Here is a 22,606-nt window from a genome sequence, read left to right on the forward strand (position 1 = left end):
CCAAAACATGTTCAAATCCGCCAAAATGCACTTAAAACCGCCCAATCTGGCAACACTGGCAGTTCCGTGTTCACAAGTTCCGTGCTCAAGCTGTCTCAATGACTCTCCTTAGGGTTGCTTTTGGTCCACTAGAGGATAAATACCTGAAAATCCCCACTAGTCAGAGAGAACTGAAGAAGCCTCTCGGATGAGAGATGAAAAGTCTTTAAGGATTTCAAGCAAGTCCAGTTGCCTTCTTTAGCACCTACGAATGACCAAAGCTGTTTGAGCAAAGCTAAGTCCTTTTATCCATTACCCACATGGTGTAACAATCACAAGGTTACAGTTTTGTTATTTGTGCTTGGTAAGGAAACAGGCACACAGGAAACCTTACTAGTACTCTGGTGGTCCTCCTCCACTTAGTTATAAACCTATATTTAAGCTTAAAGTTTACATGCATGCTTGCTTAGCTTTTATGGGGAATATTTATAGAACACATAATTACAGAATTCCAGTGAGAACTAAGAAACAAGACATACCACAGAATCTAACTACATCCAGAAACTACCACTGACTTTAACAACAATCCAGTGGAAATGAGAAGCGTAACTAACCTTATCATTATACGGTCTGTAAGTTCTTCATGCTGCCATCTGTGTCTAAATATTAAGCCGTACTCTGTACAGCTTACTTGAGTCCAATGTGAATGAGTGCTTTTAATTAGTAAGAAATGAGAATACCCCTGACAGAGTATGACCTTGTTTATATTAAAGCTTTAATATTTTTGCCTTCAACAGAATTTCAAATGCATGACAGGATCCATTTGAATGCTAGCTAGCACTCTGCCAATGCAAGGACAAAAAATATTGTCATTTATTAACATGCTTGGTTTATCATTCAGTAATTATTTTAGTACTTCAGTATCTACCTTGCTGCCAGAATGAAAGGATGAGCCATGGGGCCATGCTTGTTTAACAATCAACTAGGTTATAAAGCTAAAATATGAGCACTAACCAAACAAACTGGCTGGCACTTATCTTCAAGTGTGCACTGATGCAATGTACTGTAGCTTATAAGAAAGATAACAGGGGTATATCAGTTCATTTAGCATCTTCAAAGATAAATTAACATGTTGCCACCTGTGTCCATTCAAAACATTAAGCTTTACTGTGTGCTGAATGTCCATTAGGAAAAAGGAATATATGAAAGAGTACCATGTGAATGAGACAAAAACTTTTAAGTAATTACTGTGAAGAAACCCTGATAGTCCATGTCGTACTCAACCACTCTATGGATAACGTGAATTGCTCTTTTTTCCTCACATGGTTGTAGGACACCTGTTACTACTGGTAAACATGTATTTATACAACACTTCTTTGGGCTCTTCTCATTCTTACAGCTTTGCTGGAAGACAGATTGCCTGAGAGCTAGCCTGTGTCGGAGGCCAACAAACAGGCTAGTGAGGGTGTCATGCATTTTTCATGTTCATCTCCTATTTGTGCTGTGTGCACTGACATAGTATTTCTGCCAGGTTAGTGTTGAAACGGCAGCGCATGCATTATCTTGCTCTTACTGTCACACTGGACATGCCTGAGGTTAACCTCCTGTTTGACATGCATGGGAACTTACTAAAAGCCAAGGTGGAACTTTATTCACGCATACTAAAGTAACACTACATTGTTTTCAAATGTAACCTAGTCCACTATCTACTTCATCTGTATTTTATGGGCAATTTTTGACAAACAATTTTATTGCTTACCTGTACTGAGAAAAGAGTGAAAAGACCACTCAAAACTCTTATATAATGTAAGTAGATGTTCGAGTGTCAATACAGGCATGCTTTCATGAATTCTATACTTTAAAGATGACACATTATATCCCATTTCCACAAGTTGACACAGTTCCCTGAAGTCTTAATGAAATGTCTGTGACATGCTTTGGTAAAAATACCACAAGAATAAAGCACCACAGCTCCATTCTCACTCACTCTAAACATGTCTGTTCCTTTAATTGATAATAAGCCATGGCTCACCCCACCCCCTTCTGCTGGCAAATCAGGTAACACTTTCCTCCTCATGAATATTCATTAACAAAGGGCAGTTCTCAAGCCATGAGTAAAGATACTCAGAAGAGGGAGCAGCATAATTCTAATGAGCTCCCCTTGTGATATAGAAAAGGGAGCCAAATCTGAACGGTTTGTTGAAGCACAAAAGAAACCGACTGTGTGTCTTATTTCAGAGTTTGTGGGTTGATAGGCTCCAGATGCCCAAATGTATGTGCACAAGAACTGAAAAAGTGAATTTTCATAATATGTCCCCTTTAAAGTATTTGTAAATTAGGCGATAAATCTTTATAATTTGTCATTTTAGAGAGGAGACTACTTTTTCAACCGGACGCATGAGAGGTTGAACTCAGGCTCAGGTTACTGTCTGTGTGTGGGGCATCGTGGCTCAGGTGGATAAGGCGCTGTACCATAAATCTGGGGACCCGGGTTCGATTCTGACCCGAGGTCATTTCCCAAGCCCTCCCCATCTCTCTCCCACCCATTTCCTGTCTCTACACTGTCCTATCCAATAAAGGTGAGAAAAGGCCAAAAAAAATTCTTTAAAAAAAAAAAAAGGTTACTGTCTGTGTGGAGCTTCATGTGTTCATGTAGATTTACGCCGAGTCCTCTGGTTTCCTCCAAACTCCAAAAAATGCCAGTAGGTGGACTGGCTATTGACAATCTATATTGCCCGAAACTGTAAATGTGCATGTGATTGCATGTGCATGGTGCCCTGGGATGGACCCACTTGCAATCTGAGGTGTATTCTCTACTCACGCTCAGGGATAGGCTCCAGATCCACCATGACCCCGACCAGAATAAAGTGGTCACTGAAGATGAATGAATGGCTCCACAGTCAGATAAAACTACATAAGAATACCTTTGGTAAGATTTCCTGTCATATCTTCAAATTCAGGGTTTCTCTCATTACAGGAAAATGTGTTGAAATTGTTTGCATCTGGTAATTGTTCTGCAGATACACTGCAGATGCTTTAGAAAAGGCTTATGTATAAAAATGCTGCTTTAAAGCTATTACTAAAACTTATTCCCATTTTACATCTTCATCCAAGTGATCCAGAAATCTAGTGCATTATAGCCTAATGCTTGGGAGTGCTTAGTAGCTCACAAATGATATAGCTTTACATGATTTTTGCAAGCTAATTCAGAGGCGGATAAACAAAATGAAAATGGGTATTCTGCTGTTTAAAGTGCCAAACACACATCAAAAATGTTTATTCACAAAATAAAAGTGTGTGTAGAATATTCATACTGGCCTAATTAATGTTCAGAACATTAAGACTATTGTGAGTATTAAATGTACATATTAGCTGAAAGCAAATTCAAGGTTCTACTTCAACTTCAATTTTTTTTGTTTAATTCAGACATCATAGCTCAGTGCGGGCATGCAAGAAAATACTATGCCTGTCATCCCACTCAGTGACATGCTTAATAGCAGAAGCTCCATGTTGTCTTAGTTCAATAACAACAGTCACAGCCCTGCTTTATCCTGCAATAAGCTTCTTCCTGGGTTTCCTAAAAAAAAATTGCCAGAAGCACAGTGGCGGTGTAGTAGCATATACAATGACATCTTCAATCCATCATCTAGGAGTGATCAAAGGGGTGACTCATTCACCAATTCACAAAGGGAAAAGATTTCTGCTCTAATATTTGCCCCCTTTCCAAAGATACCAATGTATTTCCTGCAGTGCTATCAGCCTGAATCCATAAAGTGTAATCATTTGAAACCACAGAGATAACCTCTTTTTTTCCTCCAATTATTGCAATATTGTTCAGCATTACACTGTCAGTTATTGTTGATACAATGCCATCTGGTGGCAGTTATAAAATCTCCTGTCTGCAAGACACAAAGCAGTCTGTTACTGAGGCTTCCCATGCAGTGTACACAACTATGATTTAGGAGTTTGAGTTACAGGAAGTCTCGAAAACTTTGAGAAATATCCAACCTAGAATGTCAAGATCAGTAGTGTGTGAAATAATTATTCATGTGGATGCACACAATTCACTAACTATAATCCAGCCAGAAAAGAATCAGCCTGATGTACGAAATGGCTTCAGCAGTTTACCTTAAACTGCAAACATGTAATCAGAAAAATTATTGACTTGCTCTCAAAGCCTGTCTTTATCTGCCTTGCTTAACAATATGTTGAAAAGTTATCTGAATGGAGTTTTGTGAGATGTGACATTATCCTTAGGTGATCCGCTGTTGAGTTTTTAATGGCCTGCTTTGCTGTTCTTCTTGCCCTAATCCTTCCAGAGGGATCAATAATACATCTGCAGTGATTGCTTCTGCAAGATACACAAATACTCACCTCACAGTCAAGTTCTCTCACCAAACCAAAACTACAATGCAGGCCAATGCATCCTCCCAATTCCCAGGCATTAGACCTAATCAACCGTGAAGATTATTAATGCCTAAATTAAAGACCAAGACTCGGTGCAGCTTGCTGAAGTCATATTTAAAGCACTGTGTATGTATACTGTCAACTTCTGAATTACTGGTGCTCTTTACTGTACTAAAATAAGTAGAAAATGAAATGAATGGAATGATGCATTTTTTAAGCTTAAACATGAATGAAGCCTTAGGAAAGAGCAACCGTCCTCAGTGTCTTTTTGTAATGTCTAGCATGGTTACTCTGAATATGTGAATATGAACTTCCCTTTTCAGAACAAAGGAGTTGACATGGTTCAAATCTGCAAAACAGTCAAGGTTACAACAGGTATCAGGTGATGGGTGTGGTCTGGGCCAGACGTCCCGCACACTCAAGGGAGGTAGCCTCTTCCTCCAGATGTAGTGATCGCCACAGAGCCACTGTGCAGAACTTCTGCGCAGATGGTTACTTGCACATGGCCTCTTCTACATTACTGTGCCCACAGCAACACCTACTCATGGTGTCCCTGTTCTCACAAAGTTTGCTATGTTCTGGTGCGACCGAGTGCCCGGCCGTATAACTGGGTTGGGCAGACTGGGCTCATCAGCCTTGGATGGCAGCCAGCCTAGGAGAAGGAAAACTCTGACTCCAAACCCTCGAAGTGCCTAGGCATGCAGGACAGTTTTGGCACGTGAAGACCCTGGGTCCAAGGACGTGCCTCAAGCTTCCTGCAGCTGCGCCCCACCATCTGCCTTGAGGGACATCTCTGGGAGGAGAAAAGGCTACGGGAGTAAACCCAGACAGAAAATCCAGAGCAAAGCCCCTAAGGCGGCTGGTGGTCAACACTGACTTCCCTCTGGCAACTCCTGCAGCCAACCTGGTGCCAAACATATTGCTCTGCTTTCCTTTGGACCTCACTAGTGAGGCCGAGAGGGGGATCCTAACGTTCGGGCAGCCCAGGTTCTCCATACATCCTGCCCAGGCTTACACCCTGGAGAGATCACGCCAGTGCTGCTGACCACAGCAACAGAACACCACAGGAGCCAGCAGTTACAAGCGATAAGCCCCACACCGACTGGCATAGGAAAGGGCACTATGGGCTGACTCCGATGGTGGGAGGGATCATTGCATCCCACTGATCAGCTACCGCCCACCTCAAGCTGGGCAGCCCCCAGCTAGTAAGATGCTGACCTGCCACAGTCTGCCTGCTTCACTGGGTGTGTGGACCTAAGAGGCAACTTGACAAGCAGACTGTAAAACACTGCACCAGCCAAACAACAAAAGAAAAACTACAAGGGGAGGCCACACTCCCTACGGCTAACAACATGGAATGTCAGGACCACGTGCCCTGGCCTTTCCGACGATCTGCTCCAGGTCTCTGACAGCAGGAAGACGGCAATCATCAACTGTGAGCTGAACAAGCTGAATGTCGATATAGCTGCACTGCAAGAGATCAGGCTGTCATCACAGGGTAGCCTCAGGGAGCAGAATTACACCTTCTTCTGGTAAGGAAAAGAGCCCGAGGAACCTCGACAACATGGTGTTGGGTTTGCTGTGCGCAAAAACTTGCTCTCTGCCACAGAACCTCCATCCGGCGGATCAGAGTGAATCCTCTCCCTCAGGCTATCAACCAACTCAGGAACCATCAACATACTGAGTGTATATGCCCCAATTCTCTGCTCCACTACGCAGACCAAGGATCAGTTTTATGAAGTCCTTGACACAACCATAAGAGGTACTCCCACAGCTGAACACCTGTTCCTCCTGGGCGACTTCAATGCAAGGAGTAGGAACTGACCATGAATCCTGGCCGATCTGCTTAGGGCACTCAAGCGTTGGCAAACTCAACGAGAATGAAAAGAGACTTCTGGAACTTTGCTCCTATCACAATCTCTGCATCACCAATACATTCTTCACCACCAAGCCCCAACACAGAGTCTCCTGGTATCACTCAAGATCTAGGCACTGGCACCAGCTGGACCTTGCCATCACCAGATGGCCTGCGCTGAACAACGTGCTTGTCACCCGCAGCTATCACAGTGCAGACTGTGATACTGAGCACTCCTTGGTCATGAGTATTAGTTAATATCCAGCCCAAGACAATCCATCACTCCAAGCAGAAAGGCCACCCATGTATCAACACCGCCAGAACCTCTGACCCTGACTTGCTTGGCCGCTTTGCCGACTCAGTCAGCCAGGCTCTCCAGGACTGCCCCACAGGAAATGCTGCAGAGAGATGGGAACATATCCACGAAGCCATCTACACCTCAGCAATGGACACTTTTGCAAGAAAGCATGGAAGAACCCTGACTGGTTTGAAGCCAGCTTGACCCAACTGGAACCCGCGATTGAGGCCAAAAGAACAGCTCTCATCAACCATAAGAGGGACCCATCAGAAAAGACCCTAGCTGGCCTCCATAAAGCCAGAAGCAATGCCCAGCAAATCGCTCTTTGCTGCACCAACAAGTACTGGCTGAACCTGTGTCAGAGCATCCAACTCTCTGCTGATGTCGGCAACATATGAGGCATGTACAATGGCATGAAGGCAGTGCTCAGGCCTGCCATTTCCAAGACCACTCCACTGAAATCTTCTACAGGAGACATCACAGACTACAGCAAGCAGATGGAAAGATGGGCAGAGCACTACCAGGAACTCTATGCCAGGGAAAACGTCATCATTGTGGCTTCCTTGGACAGCATCGAGGACCTTCCCATGCTGGTGGAACTTGGCACCCCTCCTACTGAGGCTGAACTCATCAAGGCCATTGACTCACTTGCCTGTGACAAAGCTCTAGGAAAAGGCAGCATCCCACCTGAAGTCATCAAGGCTGGCAAGCAGATCGCCATGCTTCAACACCTGCATCAACTTCTCTGCCAGTGCTGGGAGTTTCCACTGGCTGGTGCCAGTGCCTAGATCAGTACCTCAGGAAATGTGGGATGCAAACATCACCCTGTACAAGAATAAAGGCAACCGCAGCAACTGCAACAACTACAGAGGCATCTCTCTCCTCAGCATTGTCGGGAAAGCCTTCGCTCAGGTGGTGCTCAACAGACTTCAGACCCTCGCTGACAGAGTCTACCCTGAAGCTCAGTGCAGATTCCAGGCTGGAAGATCTACTGTCGACATGATCTTCTCACTGCATCAGCTGCAGGAGAAGTGCAGAGAGCAGCAACAGCCCCTCTACATTACCTTCATAGACCTGACAAAGGCATTTGACCTGGTCAGCAGGAAAGGACTGTTCGCTCTTCTCCAAAAGATTGGCTGCCCACCCAAGCTCCTCCGGATAATTACATCCTTCCATGAAGACATGACAGGCACGGTCCTCTTCAATGGGTCCACCTCTGACCCCTTCCCAATCAGCAGTGGAGTCAAGCAGGGATGTGTCCTAGCACCCACCCTCTTCGGCATCTTCTTCTCCCTGCTTCTGTCCCATGCCTTTGCCACGTCTGAGGATGGCGTCTTCATCCACATAAGGAGTGATGGCAGCATGTACAACCTGGCTTGACTATGCACAAAGACAGACATGCCAAGCCCTGATCAGGGAGATGTTGTTTGCTGACGATGCTGCTCTGACTGCACACACTGAAGCAGCCCTCCAGAGACTCATCAACTGCTTTGCAGCTGCCTGCAATGCCTTTGGTCTGACCATCAGTCTGAAAAAGACCAACATCATGGGCCAAGATGTCAGCACTGCCCCGAACATCTGCATAGGCGACTACACACTGGAGTGGTCAAAGAATTCACTTACTTGGGCTCCACCATCTCCAGCAACCTCTCCCTTGATTCAGAGCTCAACAAGCACATTGGCAAGGCAGCCACAGCAATGGCCCGCTTGTCCAAGAGAGTGTGAGAGAACACCAAGCTGACCACCAACACCAAGACAAAGGTATACCAGGCCTGCGTGCTCAGCACGTTGCTCTATGGCAGTGAGTCCTGGACACTCTACGCCCGCCAGGAAAGACGGCTCAACACCTTCCATCTCCTCTGCCTTAGAAGAATCCTGGGCATCACCTGGCAGGACCACATCTCCAGCACAGCTGTCCTGCAGCAGGCGAACATACCAAGCATGTTCGCTTTGCTCACTCAGTGCCACCTGCGTTGGCTGGGCCATGTGAGCCATACGGAGGATGGTCGCATCCCCAAGGACCTGCTGTATGGCGAGCTAGCCAGTGGTATGAGACCCGTGGGTAGGCCAACTCTGCACTATAAAGACATCTGCAAGTGGGACATGAAAGCCTGCAACATCAACTCATCAACCTGAGAGAAGCTGGCAGCTGACCGCAGCGGCTGAAGGATGACAGTCAAGCTTGCCGTCCAACAGAGTGAACACAGGAGAGAGGAGCAGTGGACCCAGAGACGACAACAGAAGAAACAAAAGAGCGGACTCACCGCCCTCTGAGACCTTCACATGCAGCAACTGCAGCAAGACCTGCTGCTCCAGAATTGGACTGTTCAGCCACAGCAGGTGCTGCACCTCTGCCACTGACTGACCCAAGGCGCAAAAGTCCATTGTCTCCCGAAACAGACAGATGCCAACATATCAGGTGACTTTCCAGGGAAACATGATACTGTATAGCATAATCTTCCAAGATGTTCTTAATAAAAGAATTTTGCTAGAGGTAAGGTACATGGTGTCTGTACTTGTTTTGAGTGGAAAAATTACATCAGGATGTCTAATTTATTTTACTTAGTCACTTTTGCCATTTTCTTAAAAGGTGCCAATAAATGCAGGCATATACTGCATGCCTTTAAACATTATGATCTATTAAAGTTCATTTATGCTGAAAGTAAATGATCATTTTAATTACACAATTCATATACAGCTATGGAAAAAAAATTGAGACCACTTTTAAAGTTGACCGCCTCAGAATTTTTTCCATAATTTTCTCTCATTTAAATATAGTTTAGCATAACATAATGCTATAAGGTTTTTTGTTTGTTTGTTTGTTTGTTTTTCGTGTGTGTGTGGGGGGGGGGTAAGTCCAATACTTACTGAAGTTGTGAGCAATTTTCGGATTTAACAGGATTTCAACATGATTAGTGGACTCTGTGCTAGAAAAGTGCCCCGGGTCTTTGACTCCAAATTGCTCATATAGACGCGATGTGTCGATTTCAATTTCTTGAGGACTTCCCCGTGCCCACAATGACTTTGCAATCTGTAAGAGCAACAAAAAGAGTCAATATCTTCATTTCCCCCACAGGAACTTGCAATAAATAAACCATGGGCATGAATTATCCAAACCACAGTTTATACACTCTGCCTTGAAGATATGAGCTCAGGGAAAATACAAAGCATTAGGTCATGGTGGCAAACAAACATAATAAATGTAGTGTTCTCTTCAACAAAAATTGGCCTGTGTGTAATCAGGACGATGAATAATTTTAATTCTAAATCAATACTAGGTAAATATAAAAACTTGCATAGACTATGGAGTCAAACACTATATTTATGTTCTCACACTGTTCGGTTTTTTTTTTAAGCATCTAAAGCAATATACACTTATGATAAAGTTTCAAAAATAAAAATTCAGACAAATTTTTGCATTTACATTAAGATGAAAACATCACCAAAGCCAGCTATGTACTACAGAAGCAAGCACAACAGCGAAAATCTGCACACTAACTGGAGCAAAAGAATTCAACCTAGAAGTAGGCATATCAGGTGAAAATTCAAATTCAAGCCAAATTGCTTGAATCTGGTCTCACTGAATTCAGAATTGAATGCAGAACAACATACTTTTTACAGAATTAAAATATATTTATCTGTTCTTGAGATATTACAAATCAAAGATTGAAAAAAAGGCTTAATTTTTAGAAAACTGACATATGTATTAGGCAGTGGCGGCTGCTGGTTTTTAAAACAGGGGAAGCCCATTTTACACATTCATCGTAAAAGCTGTAGGCTGGATATCAAAGCATAGAAAGGTGTGCCCCATTAGCATAGTGAACTAGACAACCCTACCTAGTGGCAGAAAGTATTTTTGCTTGTACATTTCATGTTATAGTCTGGCTTGCCAGGCTAGTGCCTCATATCCTTAATCAAAAATATCAAACATCCAAAAATCACTGGCTATTCAACGAAGAGCCTTGAACATCATACCCTGATATGCAACACAGAGTCTTTAACACAACACCCAGCTGTGCAACACATCCTTGAACATCTTCTGCAACACAGTCTGGAAATTCATAACCAGGTAGGCTATGCAACACACAGAACCTTGAATATTATACCCAGGTATAACCTATAACACAGAGCCCACCATTCTCTTAACATTACTGAACAATATACACACTTCAGATTCATGAACATGAACATTATTTATACACAAATTCTGCCCTCCACTCCTTTTCCAGAAAATGGTCTGTGACCCTGTCATATTAGCTGGTTGTGCTTTCCAGAGACTTTACCAATTTCTGTTTGCAGCTAGCACTGCAGATCCCAATAAGGCTCAAGCTAGCCTACAACCAGATTGAACTACAAATGAAATAAACAAGTGAATTCACGAATGATCAAACTGATATAATGGATGAAAGTTAACAGAGCACAACGAGTAATATTTACATTTATTTACAGAGTAATGTACAGAGACATCAATGAGAAGAAACGTTTATATGAAAAGAAATTCGGACAGCACTTTGGCACACGACTACACTTTCTCGACATCCGCTAGGGACTGATCATGCTTCCGTGTTCCTCGCCGACAGAGCCCGCCCTCCTCATGTCTTTCAAACACCACCTCCAATAATCCTTCATCAGCCCGGCTTCTTGCCCCTCCCACTGTCTCGTTTAGTCCCAGAGAAGCCCGGCTTGTTAGGGTTTTGCTGGGATTCGAACCTGGTTCGTTGGTGTGATAATCCAGCAAACCCCCACTAGGCCACCAGGGGGATGACTCAAATGCAGAGGCGTGAGGCGGAAGTAGAAAAAGAATCAAAAGGTTTATTTAAACTATATACACTATATACAGGGCAAAACAAAAGACAAAAAAAAACCAAAGAGTATAATCCAAAAGAAAAGCAAAGTGCAAAAATACAAAAGCTAAGAAGATCAAAAAACACAGTACAAAGGAAACTGGAGATAAACATAACAGCACAAAGACTCCGTGACAAGAGGACTGAACTAAGGGGTATAAATAGACAAACTAATTAAGGACACAGGTGAAGATAATTAGGCAATTAACACAAACACAAAACACAGGAACAGTGGCGGCCTCTAGAGGCCAAAATAAACACGACATGAAAAGGAAATAACAGCGGCCTCTAGAGGCCAAAACAGTCCTAGTCCTAACAGGACCCCCCCCTCTAGGAGCGTCTCCTGACGTTCCCAGGGCAATCCGGATGGGCCGAATGGAAGTCCCGACATAGTTCTTTATCAAGGACATCCCGAGCAGGAACCCAGCAGCGCTCCTCAGGACCATAGCCCTCCCAGTCCACCAGATATTGCAACCCGCCGCGGACCCGGCGGGAGTCAAGCAGGCGATTCACAGTGAACACAGTCTGCCCCTGGAAGATGCGGGGGGGTGGGGGGTTCCTAGGGGCAGGGGCATACGTAGACGTCAGTACGGGCCGTAACAGGGAAACATGGAAAGTGGGGTTGATCCTCAGAGTCCGGGGCAACTGGAGCCGGTAGGAGACAGGGTTCACCCTGCGCACCACCTTGAAGGGGCCAATGTAGCGAGGAGCAAGCTTGCGGTTCTCCACCCGCAGTGGAAGGTCCTTAGTGGACAGCCAAACACGCTGCCCAGGGCGGAAAGCGTGTGCAGGTCTTCTATGGCGGTTGGCCTGAGTCTGGTTGGTTCTGGAGGTCTGTATGAGGGTCTTCCTGACCTTGCTCCAGGTCTTGCGACACCGTCTCACATATTGGTTGACCGAGGGCACCCCCGCGTCCTCCTCCTGGTCCGGGAACAGAGGTGGCTGGAACCCGAATTGGCACTGGAATGGCGACAGCTTGGTGGCCGATGACTGCAGGGTGTTGTGGGCGTACTCCGCCCATGGCAGCCAGGTGCTCCACGATGTCGGGTTATCCATAGCCAGGCCTCGCAGGGTGGTTTCCAGGTCCTGGTTGAGCCTCTCCGTCTGACCATTGGACTGTGGGTGAAACCCAGAGGAGAGGCTGGCAGTGGCTCCGATGACCTTGCAGAACCCGTGCCACACTCGGGAGGAGAACTGGGGCCCTCGGTCTGAGACGATGTCCTGTGGAAGACCAAAGACTCGGAAGACATGATTAAACAAAAGTTTCGCAGTTTCAAGAGCAGAGGGGAGTTTGCACAGTGGTATGAAGCGGCAGGCCTTGGAGAATCTGTCAACTAAGACCAAAATGACCGTGTTACCTTGTGACTCAGGGAGACCCGTGATAAAGTCGACTGCCACGTGGGACCAGGGACGCCGGGGAATGGTCAGAGGATGCAGGAGACCCTGGGGACGCTGTCGTGGGTTCTTGGTTCTGGTGCAAACCTCACAGGACAGGACAAATGACCTTACTTCCTTCTCCATGTTAGGCCACCAGAAGCGTCTTTTCAGGAAGTCCAGGGTCCTCCGAGCTCCCGGGTGGGCGGTGAGAGGGGAAGAGTGACCCCACTGGAGAACCTTGGCCCGGGCTTGATGTGGGACGTACAAGAGGCCTGGTGGCCCCGTCCCAGGACCGGGGTCCTGGCGTTGGGCTCGTCGGACAGCCTCCTCAATACCCCAGCGGACAGGGGCCACAATCCGGGACACAGGGATAATAGGCCCGACTTCATTCTCCCTGTTAGTGGCAGAGAACAGTCTGGACAGTGCGTCAGGTTTGGTGTTCTTGGAGCCGGGGCGGTATGAGAGGGTGAAGTCAAACCGACTGAAAAACAGGGCCCACCTAGCCTGTCGAGGGTTCAGTCTCTTGGCTTGCTGGAGGTACTCCAGGTTCTTGTGGTCAGTCCAAACCAGGAATGGATGTTGTGCTCCCTCCAGCCAGTGCCTCCACTCCTCAAGGGCCAGTTTGACCGCTAGCAGTTCTCGATCCCCCACATCGTACCGGGACTCAGCAGGACTCAGGCGGTGGGAGAAGTAAGCGCAGGGGTGCAGCTTTCCTTCCGAACGTTGAGAGAGCACCGCGCCGACACCACTGTCCGAGGCGTCCACCTCCACGATGAATGGTTGGGAGGTGTCCGGGAGAACCAGAATGGGTGCCGTGCAGAAGCGGTCCTTGAGGTCTTTGAACGCCTTTTCTGCCTGAGGAGACCAGCCATAAGATCCACCTGTCCCTTTGGTGAGGTCAGACATGGGTGCTGCCACAGAACTGAAGTTCCTGATGAACTTGCGGTAGAAGTTAGCGAATCCTAAGAACCGCTGAACCTCCTTAACGGACTTGGGAGTAGGCCAATCCCGGACGGCCAGGGTCTTGGCAGGGTCCATTTGGAGTTGGCCTGTCCGTACAATAAATCCCAGAAAGGAGACCTCGGGAACATGAAATTCGCATTTCTGGGCCTTGGCGAACAGATTGTTCTGTAGCAGCCTCTGGAGAACCTGGCGGACATGGTGGCGGTGCTCCTGCACGGTCTTGGAAAAGATAAGGATGTCGTCGAGGTAGACAAAAACGTATAGGTTAATCATGTCCCTTAAGACGTCGTTGATTAGGGCCTGAAAAACAGCTGGTGCGTTGGTGAGATAATCCAGCAAACCCCCACTAGGCCACCAGGGGGATGACTCAAATGCAGAGGCGTGAGGCGGAAGTAGAAAAAGAATCAAAAGGTTTATTTAAACTATATACACTATATACAGGGCAAAACAAAAGACAAAAAAAAACCAAAGAGTATAATCCAAAAGAAAAGCAAAGTGCAAAAATACAAAAGCTAAGAAGATCAAAAAACACAGTACAAAGGAAACTGGAGATAAACATAACAGCACAAAGACTCCGTGACAAGAGGACTGAACTAAGGGGTATAAATAGACAAACTAATTAAGGACACAGGTGAAGATAATTAGGCAATTAACACAAACACAAAACACAGGAACAGTGGCGGCCTCTAGAGGCCAAAATAAACACGACATGAAAAGGAAATAACAGCGGCCTCTAGAGGCCAAAACAGTCCTAGTCCTAACACGGCTTCCCTGGAAGTGACGATTTTGTCGATTTTAACCAATAACAACTAGCCGAAATTGGCTGTTCAGAGCCCTCTCATAGACTGCAATGGAAACCCGGCTGCCAGCGCATAGAGCCCATTGAAATAAGAAAGGTTACAGCCAGTGTTGCCAGATTGGGAGGTTTTAAGCGCATTTTGCCGGGTTTTGAACATATTTTGGCTGGAAAACGTCAGCAGTATCTGGCAACGCTGGTTACAGCCTGGCAGCAAAGGTGATTCTCATAGCGAACTGCAAGTTCGTCAGACATCACTCAAATAAGTTACAGGATAGTTATGAACGTAAATACAATCTTGGGCATATATTATGTTATGCAAGTTATTGTTTTAATGAGAATTCAACGTCATAGATGCCGCAGTTTGAGGAGAGAATTTTAGGGGAAGCTCGGCTTCCCTTGTTGTCTCTGAGAAATCGCCCCTGGTATTAGGATAACATGGTCCAAAATGGGCCTCATTAACAAATGAGATCAAATATTTTTTCTTAACTTTATTTTCCAAGATATTTACATGGAAATTGGCAGGCACGTAGATGCTTGTATACTGAATACAAAGTGTAAAAAAAAATTAGTAAAACCTAATTATGCAATTGTATACAAATATATATTACACTCCCCCCACACACACACCCACAGGGTTATAAAATATGCATAAATAAGCATTGAATATCATTCACATTTACCATTCTCTATCAAAATAAGAAAGAGTAATAAAAGCATATTTCTAATACCCTCTTTGTGCTCTGTAGGCCTTTGTATTTCAAAGTAGGGCCTACTAGTGTTTATATGAAAGAATATAAATGATCCAATAAACAATTCCAATTAATTGAACTGAAACTGATACTCGCGTTTCTGACTTCTGTTTTTTTTTAAATATCATTCCGACCACTAAGATCTCAATATTTTTCATCAGAACAACTAGTTATATTCTAAAATAGTTATTTATTTACATGAATCAGTTTGATTTGAAAAAATAAAGCTATGAAAGCTCACCCTAAAGTCTCCCATGAATCATAACATCAAAACTAGCAGACGGAAAATTTTGCTGAATACTTCATCAGAAACAGTGAGAGTGAGAGAACATCCCTATAAAAGTTATCTGATTGATATTCACGAGTAATCCAGTCAGAAACCGATCAGAAGAGAGAGAGCCTGAGCGCTTTCCCATGACTCAAAAATCACTGGCAGTTTCCTGACATCCCGCGAGCAGAGAGTTTACTCTGTTGTACCAACTTCAACCTGCTGTTACTTCCAAAGTACTGAACAGATCATAACAAGATCAATTTCTTTGGAAAGGAGAGCTTATAAGCTTTTAATGATAGTATTCACCATAGACAAGATTCAAGAGTTAAGCAATGACAGATTTGGACATTTAAATAAGTGTCTCCATGCACAATTTTTACAGCACAGCCAGTGAGTGTCTGATACGCTCTACTAGAATCAACCTAGCAAGCAATTTTCACATAAAGCACCATAAGGTGCATGCATGGTTATTCGTAACCAAGGTTCTACAGCTGGAGCATCATTGTGGCTTCCTTTGGAATTAGTGCAGTATTCCTGCTTGCTTCTTGGAGGCTACTTTTGGGACATTAGGTCACATTATAGGCTGTTCTCATCAACTCGATTTTCACTTCACACACTAAAATAAAGCGCATCCAAATTTTGCATCAATACAAAACCGTCCTTTGATGGTTCAGATTTAACAATAACAAAATAAGCAATAAATAAAGGTTACAATGCATACTTAACATCTTGAATCCACTTGCTCAACTCCTAGACAAGACCAGAATGTGAATGAGGATGAGTGTTAAGTAGTGGGGACCTTTTATATGATACCTAGCGTGGGATAATGTTTACTGTCATAAACTGCTCTTGGTATCAGTAAAGGGAACAAGTAAGCAGGAATACTCAACTAGGTCCTAAGGTAACTAACCTGTTGGTCAGGAATTAAAGGAAGTAGAACTAAGAGAACTGGTACAGTTCACATACCAAAGATATGATTTATATTACATGCACACGAGTGTTTTACTAGGAAATACGTCATTCACCACTTGTATTTTTCATACGAGCTCCATCCGGGATATGGAGAACCAAAATCGTGACAAATCTCTATGTGTCACTCGTGAGGAAATTGATGAATTGTTTTAAGAAATTTGGGTAGTTTTTGTTTGTGAACGTGTCTATATAATAAAAAGAAAAATCACACATTGGTTTGAAGATATGACATTTATCTTCTTGTGTTGAAAAACTTGCATTTTTCATATGAAATACATCGTGGATCTGAGTGACATATTTAAATAATATTGGCTGGCATTTTTCTGTGGTATACCAGATATATTCCATTCAGCTAGCATAACACTGAACGAGTCGAAGACAAGTTCAATATCATGCTAGCTGAATGGAATATATCTGGTATGCCACAAAAAACAACCAATATTATTATTATTATTATACAGACACATTCCTTTTGGGTGTTCAACACGTCTTTCGCTTTCAAAATTCTCTCAAAATCTTCCATATTTGACAAAACAACCCTGGCAGCCATGTTTGTTTACAAATTGTCACAGTTGCTTACTAGCACGGAAGTTTTACATCTCTGACGTGTGACATCATGTTGTCTTGACAACTATGCAATATCGTAAACCATATTCAACACTCATTCTCCATTGTGTAGAGTGATGTAATACACGTAGGACACGGGCGATTGCTCTAAGACAACGAGGGAGGCTCAGCCTCCTCTAAAAATTACGAACATCGTGTAGGATGAATTGCGCTAGGCTTATGTTATAGCCGACCTTATAACATTGCTATTTCAGATCCAGAATCATAGAAATATATGTGCTCAACCCACTACAGTGCAAAATCATTCCGTTATAACTTTAATGTGTGCGTGAATTTTTCCCCCTCGTGACAGCGCGATGCAGCGCAGCCTCAGTGGACTTCAATGGCATTTGGGAGCTATGCGCTTTTCAATCTCAAAATGCAAGACGATTATTGGACAAATACTGCGAAAACGCCCGCCCACAGAGTCTCATGGACTCCCAGCCTCAGTGCACTTCAATGGCATTTGGGAGCGATGCGCTTTTCAATATCAAAATGCAAGACGGTTATTGGACAAATACTGCGAAAACGCCCGCCTACGGACTCCCAGCCTCACAGTGGGAGGGACATGGCAGTTTCTGCGAGGAGACTGGTGATTGGTGAAAGCGGCCGGATATTTTCTTTGATTGACAGCTCGTTTCAACTATAGACAGGCAGCGGTGAATTTCAGTTCAGTCCCATGCGGATTCGCAAGTGCTGTGGTGTATTGTAAGAGATCAGCTTACATTTCGATTTCATTCATTACATACGGTTTCTACCAGCTTTTTTAGTTTGTATATATTTTCATTGTAAATAAAGTGTTGTCAAGTTTGCTATCTTAGTTCCAGAAATTTCGTTTATTTGAGTGACTGAACTTGAACTTGAGGGGGCTAGTCAGCTAGCAAGAAAGCTGTGCACGGATGCCAAGCATTGCTGATTTAATTTTGGCGAAGCCATTTTCCAGTCTTCCTTTCGAGGAAAAAATTAAAATTAAAGAGCAGGGTAGACCAACGCCTCAAATTGACTTGGTGAAAAAGGTAGGGAATAATACTCGTTCCTTTCAACTCTTCTGGTACGAGAAAGTGAATTGGCTAACAGCAAGTGACCCACATCAACAACAGTAAATAGGCTACTTTAGTAATATGTCATGGATGGACCAAAAATATAGAATCTATTTAAAATGTTTATGCTGAGTATATTATATTGGAATATATATTTCTCTGGATATGAATTAAACACAGCTACAATTTGGAAAACATTTTAAACAAAAACACAGCCGAGAACATTTCACACTACAGACCTGGATTAAAAGTGAAGGGTTATCAAAATTGTCAATAAAACATTTCTCAGTCAAAATAAGTAAAATATAGGGAAAGTGTCATTGAATGAAATGTGTGGCACCCAGCTCTACTGCTGAGGTTCCTGACAAAGAGCTGCTTTCAATAATGATCAATTTTTAAACAACATGCCACAATTTTAAAATATAAAATGTTAAAATATACCCCCCCAACACCACCATCAAGTATATTGGACAGTAGGCTAATGGGCCAAAAGAACCTGTTATTTCACAGTTTGTGACGCTGCCAACAATCAGCCAGATCAGAGGCAAGAGTATGGGCAAAATTGATGTTTTTTCTTTTAAAATCTGGAAATATCGTAACTGACCAGCCTCCCCTGTTTGAAAGACTACCAGCCGCCACTGACGTAGGATAAGCGATATGCTAACAATATTGCATGCTATCAAACCAAATGAATGAAACCCGCTAGAATTGTCAAAATGGCGATGCATTTAGTGTCTAAAAGTGTGTGTTCTAGTGCAGGGGTTCCCAAACTTTTCCATGCCAAGGCCTCCCAAACAGCATTAGCTTCTGGCCGGGGACCCCCTTTGCAAACCCACAGACAATGCTACAAAATATGTAAAGAAACATCAACTTTTAGAATGTTTTCTCTTACTTTTATTCAATATTCAATAATTGTTACATTTGTTTAGCATATGAATATTATTAACTAACATGTTTTCAACACAAATATTTTCACACTGAACAATAAACTTTTCAACAAACTGTTGATAAGAACAGCACAAAAGAAATCAAACCACTCTCAAGTGTGTGTGTGTGTGTGTGACTGACAGACGGTTTACACTAGTGGGAAGGATGGGCTTGGTGGCTCCTACATAGTTTGTCAACCCTGGGCTTAATCTCCGTCAGTGCCATACGCATGTCATTGTCCACATGTAGACGTGCTCTATGTTTGGTTTTGAGTACCTTTAAAGTTGAAAAGCCAGACTCACACAAGTAGGTTGTTGCAAAAGGGAGAAGGCATTTCAATGCCCTGTCAGCCAAGCTGGGATAGTCCTTTCTTACATGTAGCCAGTAATTAGACAGGAGAAGAGCCTCAAAGTCCATTTTTAAATCCCCTGAGTTTGTCATCTCAATCAGCTCCTCCTGTGACTTTAAGTCCAGACTAGAACCGACACCAGGGGCAAAGGGGTTCCTAACCCAGTTTAAATGTGTGTTTTCGAGGTCAGGGAAATAGTCTTTGAAATATCCTTGGAGGTGCTCCAGGTGGGACTGGATCAATGGAGAGACAGAGCCCAAATCATCACATGACAGCAGCTCCTGGTGAAGTAGTGGGAACATTTCTGTAACTCCCTCCTGGAGCTTGTTTGACCACAGCATGATCTTTTTGGAAAAAGCATGCACTTTGTCTTGCACCTGGAGTATGTGTATGTGTCACGTCCTTGCATGCTTTGATTCAGTACATTTAGATGCTGGAAAATGTCTGACATGTATGCAAGTTTGCGGATCCAGGTTGCATCGGTGAACCGATCTGCCAGCTGATGCTTTTCAGATGAGAGGAACTCTGCAACCTCCCTCCGCAGCTCATAGACACGGTTCAAAACTGCGCCCCGTGACAGCCAGTACACGTTCGAGTGAAGCAGCAGCCCCTCAAAACGAGCGCCCATCTCATTACAAAGCAGGGTAAACAGTCTGTGTTTCATGGGACAGGCTTTAATAAAATTCACTAATTGTACAACCTCCTGTAGTACCTGATTCAACTCGTTATCCATCCTTTTTGCGACCAGTGCCTCGCAATGGAGCATGCAGTGTGTGGCCACTACATGCGGGGCCTTCTGCTTAATGAGAGCGGTCACTCCACTGATCTTCCCGGTCATTGCCGCAGCTCCGTCCGAACACACCCACACACAATGGGTCCAGTCCAATCCGTTAGACTCGATGTAATCGTCCAAAACTTGAAAAATGTCTTTCCCAGTAGTTCTTCTTTCAAGTGCTTTACAAAATAGTATTTCTTCCACAAATATTTCCTGTGAAATAAATCTGATGTACACAAGCAGTTGGGCCTCATTGGATAAATCTGTGCTCTCATCCAGCTGAAATGCAAAGTATTCGCTGGCTCTCACCTGCTCCAACAGCTGAGCAGATACGTCTTGAGCCATGTCACCAATCCGTCGGCTCACGGTGTTATCAGAGAGTGTGACAGCATCGATTTTTTTTTGGCAGCATCCTCACCAAGCAATTCTCGGACAATGTCTTTGGTGGCTGGTAAAATCAAATCTTCTCCAATTGAGTGAGGTTTTTTAGCACGAGCAATGTGGTACGAGGCTAAAAATGATGCCTTCAGGGCCCGCTCGGGGACAGTAGCTTGCTGGGTGAATGCAGCAGATTGCCCGACCAAATGCTCTTCTTTGCGTCTGAAGAAATCTACTGTTTTTTTGGCATCTGTCAGATGTTTTTGTACCAAGTGATGCTGAAGTTTTGAAGGTTTTAAGCACTCGTTTGACAGGGTCTCCAGACAGAGGACGCATTTCGGGCAATCATGGCCATTTTTCTGTATGGCTGTAAAGCCATACTTAATGTATGCTGCCTCATATTTTCGGATTTTAGTTGGCCAGGACTTCTTAGTTTTTCTTCGCAGCAGTGTCCTCCACAGCAGGGCTGTTGGTTTGTTCCTTCGGTCTCTTCTTCAAAAACCTGTCCATTTTGCGCTAGCAGTACGCTAGCTTGAGGAGCAAAGCAGCTTGATAAATGGCGCAAACCCCAACGTCACAGGCAATTGGAGAGATGATCATGGCAAACAACGTTTCGATATGATGTATTATTATTAATAATTCTATTTTATAATAATGATTAAAAAACTAATTACAATATATTTAATAATTATTTTTAAAATATATTTTTTTCGCAATTTTTTTGTTATCATCCCTCCAACTTTCTGAGGCCCCCCTAACGCCCCCTGGCGGCCCCCACTTTGAAAACCTAGGTTCTAGTGTATGTCTCTGTGCTTTATGTAAACGCACATGTGCGAGTAGTGCACCGACAATGTCGGTCACAAGATATCGTCGCCACTGCCTTCTGGCTATAGGGAATTTGACCAAACATCTCATCTTGGACCAGGAAGTCATACGGCAGAGGAACTTCGAGGCCTGGGTCTTCTCCACTGGACTACTACATCACCAGACTCGCCTGCTGTGTCTCACCCAGAGAGGAGGTGCTGGAAGCAGTGTGAGAGAAAACAGAAGAGTGGCAAGTGCGGAGGTTCCGGGCTAGGCTAGCCCGCACAGACCCACAAGACCATCCCTCATTCTGGCCAATGTACGCTCACTAGACAACAAAATAGATAACATGGAACTCATGAGATCTGCGCTACATGATGTGGGGGACTGTTGTGTTTTCATCTTTACGGAATCCTGGCTGAACGACAACATCCCGGACTCTGCTATCCAGCTAGCCGGGCTAACATGCTACTGTGCTGACCGAGCCTTTACGGAAGGAGGCAAGACTCGTGGCGGGGGAGTGTGTGTTTACATCAGCGACACTTGGTGCCGGAATGCTACTGTTGTGCACAAACACTGTTCTCTGCTGACGGAGTTTATCATCATCAAGTGCCGACCCTTCTACCTACCGAGGGAGATTACATCAATTCTGCTCATTGCTGTTTACATCCCTCCCACTGCTAACACCAACGTTAGAAGCGAGGCACTCGATGAACTCTGCTAGGCCATCAGTGAACAACAGACAGCGCACCCAGACAGATTCCTCATCACAGCAGGAGACTTCAATCATGCAGATTTAAAGGTTTTACTGCCCAAACTACATCAACATGTGGACTTCCCAACAAGAGGTGACAACTTACTGGACTTGGTGTACACAACCCACAAATGAGCTTACAAGGCCTCCCCCCTCCCCCACCTGGGTCTCTCTGATCACATCACCATCATGATGAGACCAGGATACAGACCCAGAGTCAGAGCCATCAGACCAACACAAAAGCAGGTACATGTGTGGCCAGAGGAGGCCTCCTATGCTTTGAAGGACTGTTTTAGCACTACACACTAGGACATTTTCAAAGAAGCAGCCACTTATAACGACCACATAGACAGAGGAATACACCAAGGCCATCACAGCATACATCACAAAATGCACTGATGTCACTCACTGCAAAACCATCACTGTTCGTGCTAGCCAGAAGCCTTGGCTGACAGGAGA

General features: G+C 44.3%; 1 protein-coding gene across 3 annotated transcripts in view; it reads right to left on the reverse strand.

The window, feature by feature from the left end:
* LOC132896514 (uncharacterized) overlaps positions 1-22,606 on the reverse strand; it is a 165,323-nt gene that overhangs the window by 120,302 nt on the left and 22,415 nt on the right. For all 3 annotated transcript variants that reach the window (XM_060937402.1, XM_060937401.1, XM_060937400.1), the window contains exon 8: positions 9,408-9,570. In XM_060937402.1, the coding sequence (XP_060793385.1) occupies positions 9,408-9,570 (163 nt within the window). The remainder of the gene's footprint in view (positions 1-9,407; positions 9,571-22,606) is intronic.

This window comes from Neoarius graeffei, chromosome 13 (assembly GCF_027579695.1).
Source record: "Neoarius graeffei isolate fNeoGra1 chromosome 13, fNeoGra1.pri, whole genome shotgun sequence".
Classification (NCBI taxonomy): Eukaryota; Metazoa; Chordata; class Actinopteri; order Siluriformes; family Ariidae; genus Neoarius; species Neoarius graeffei.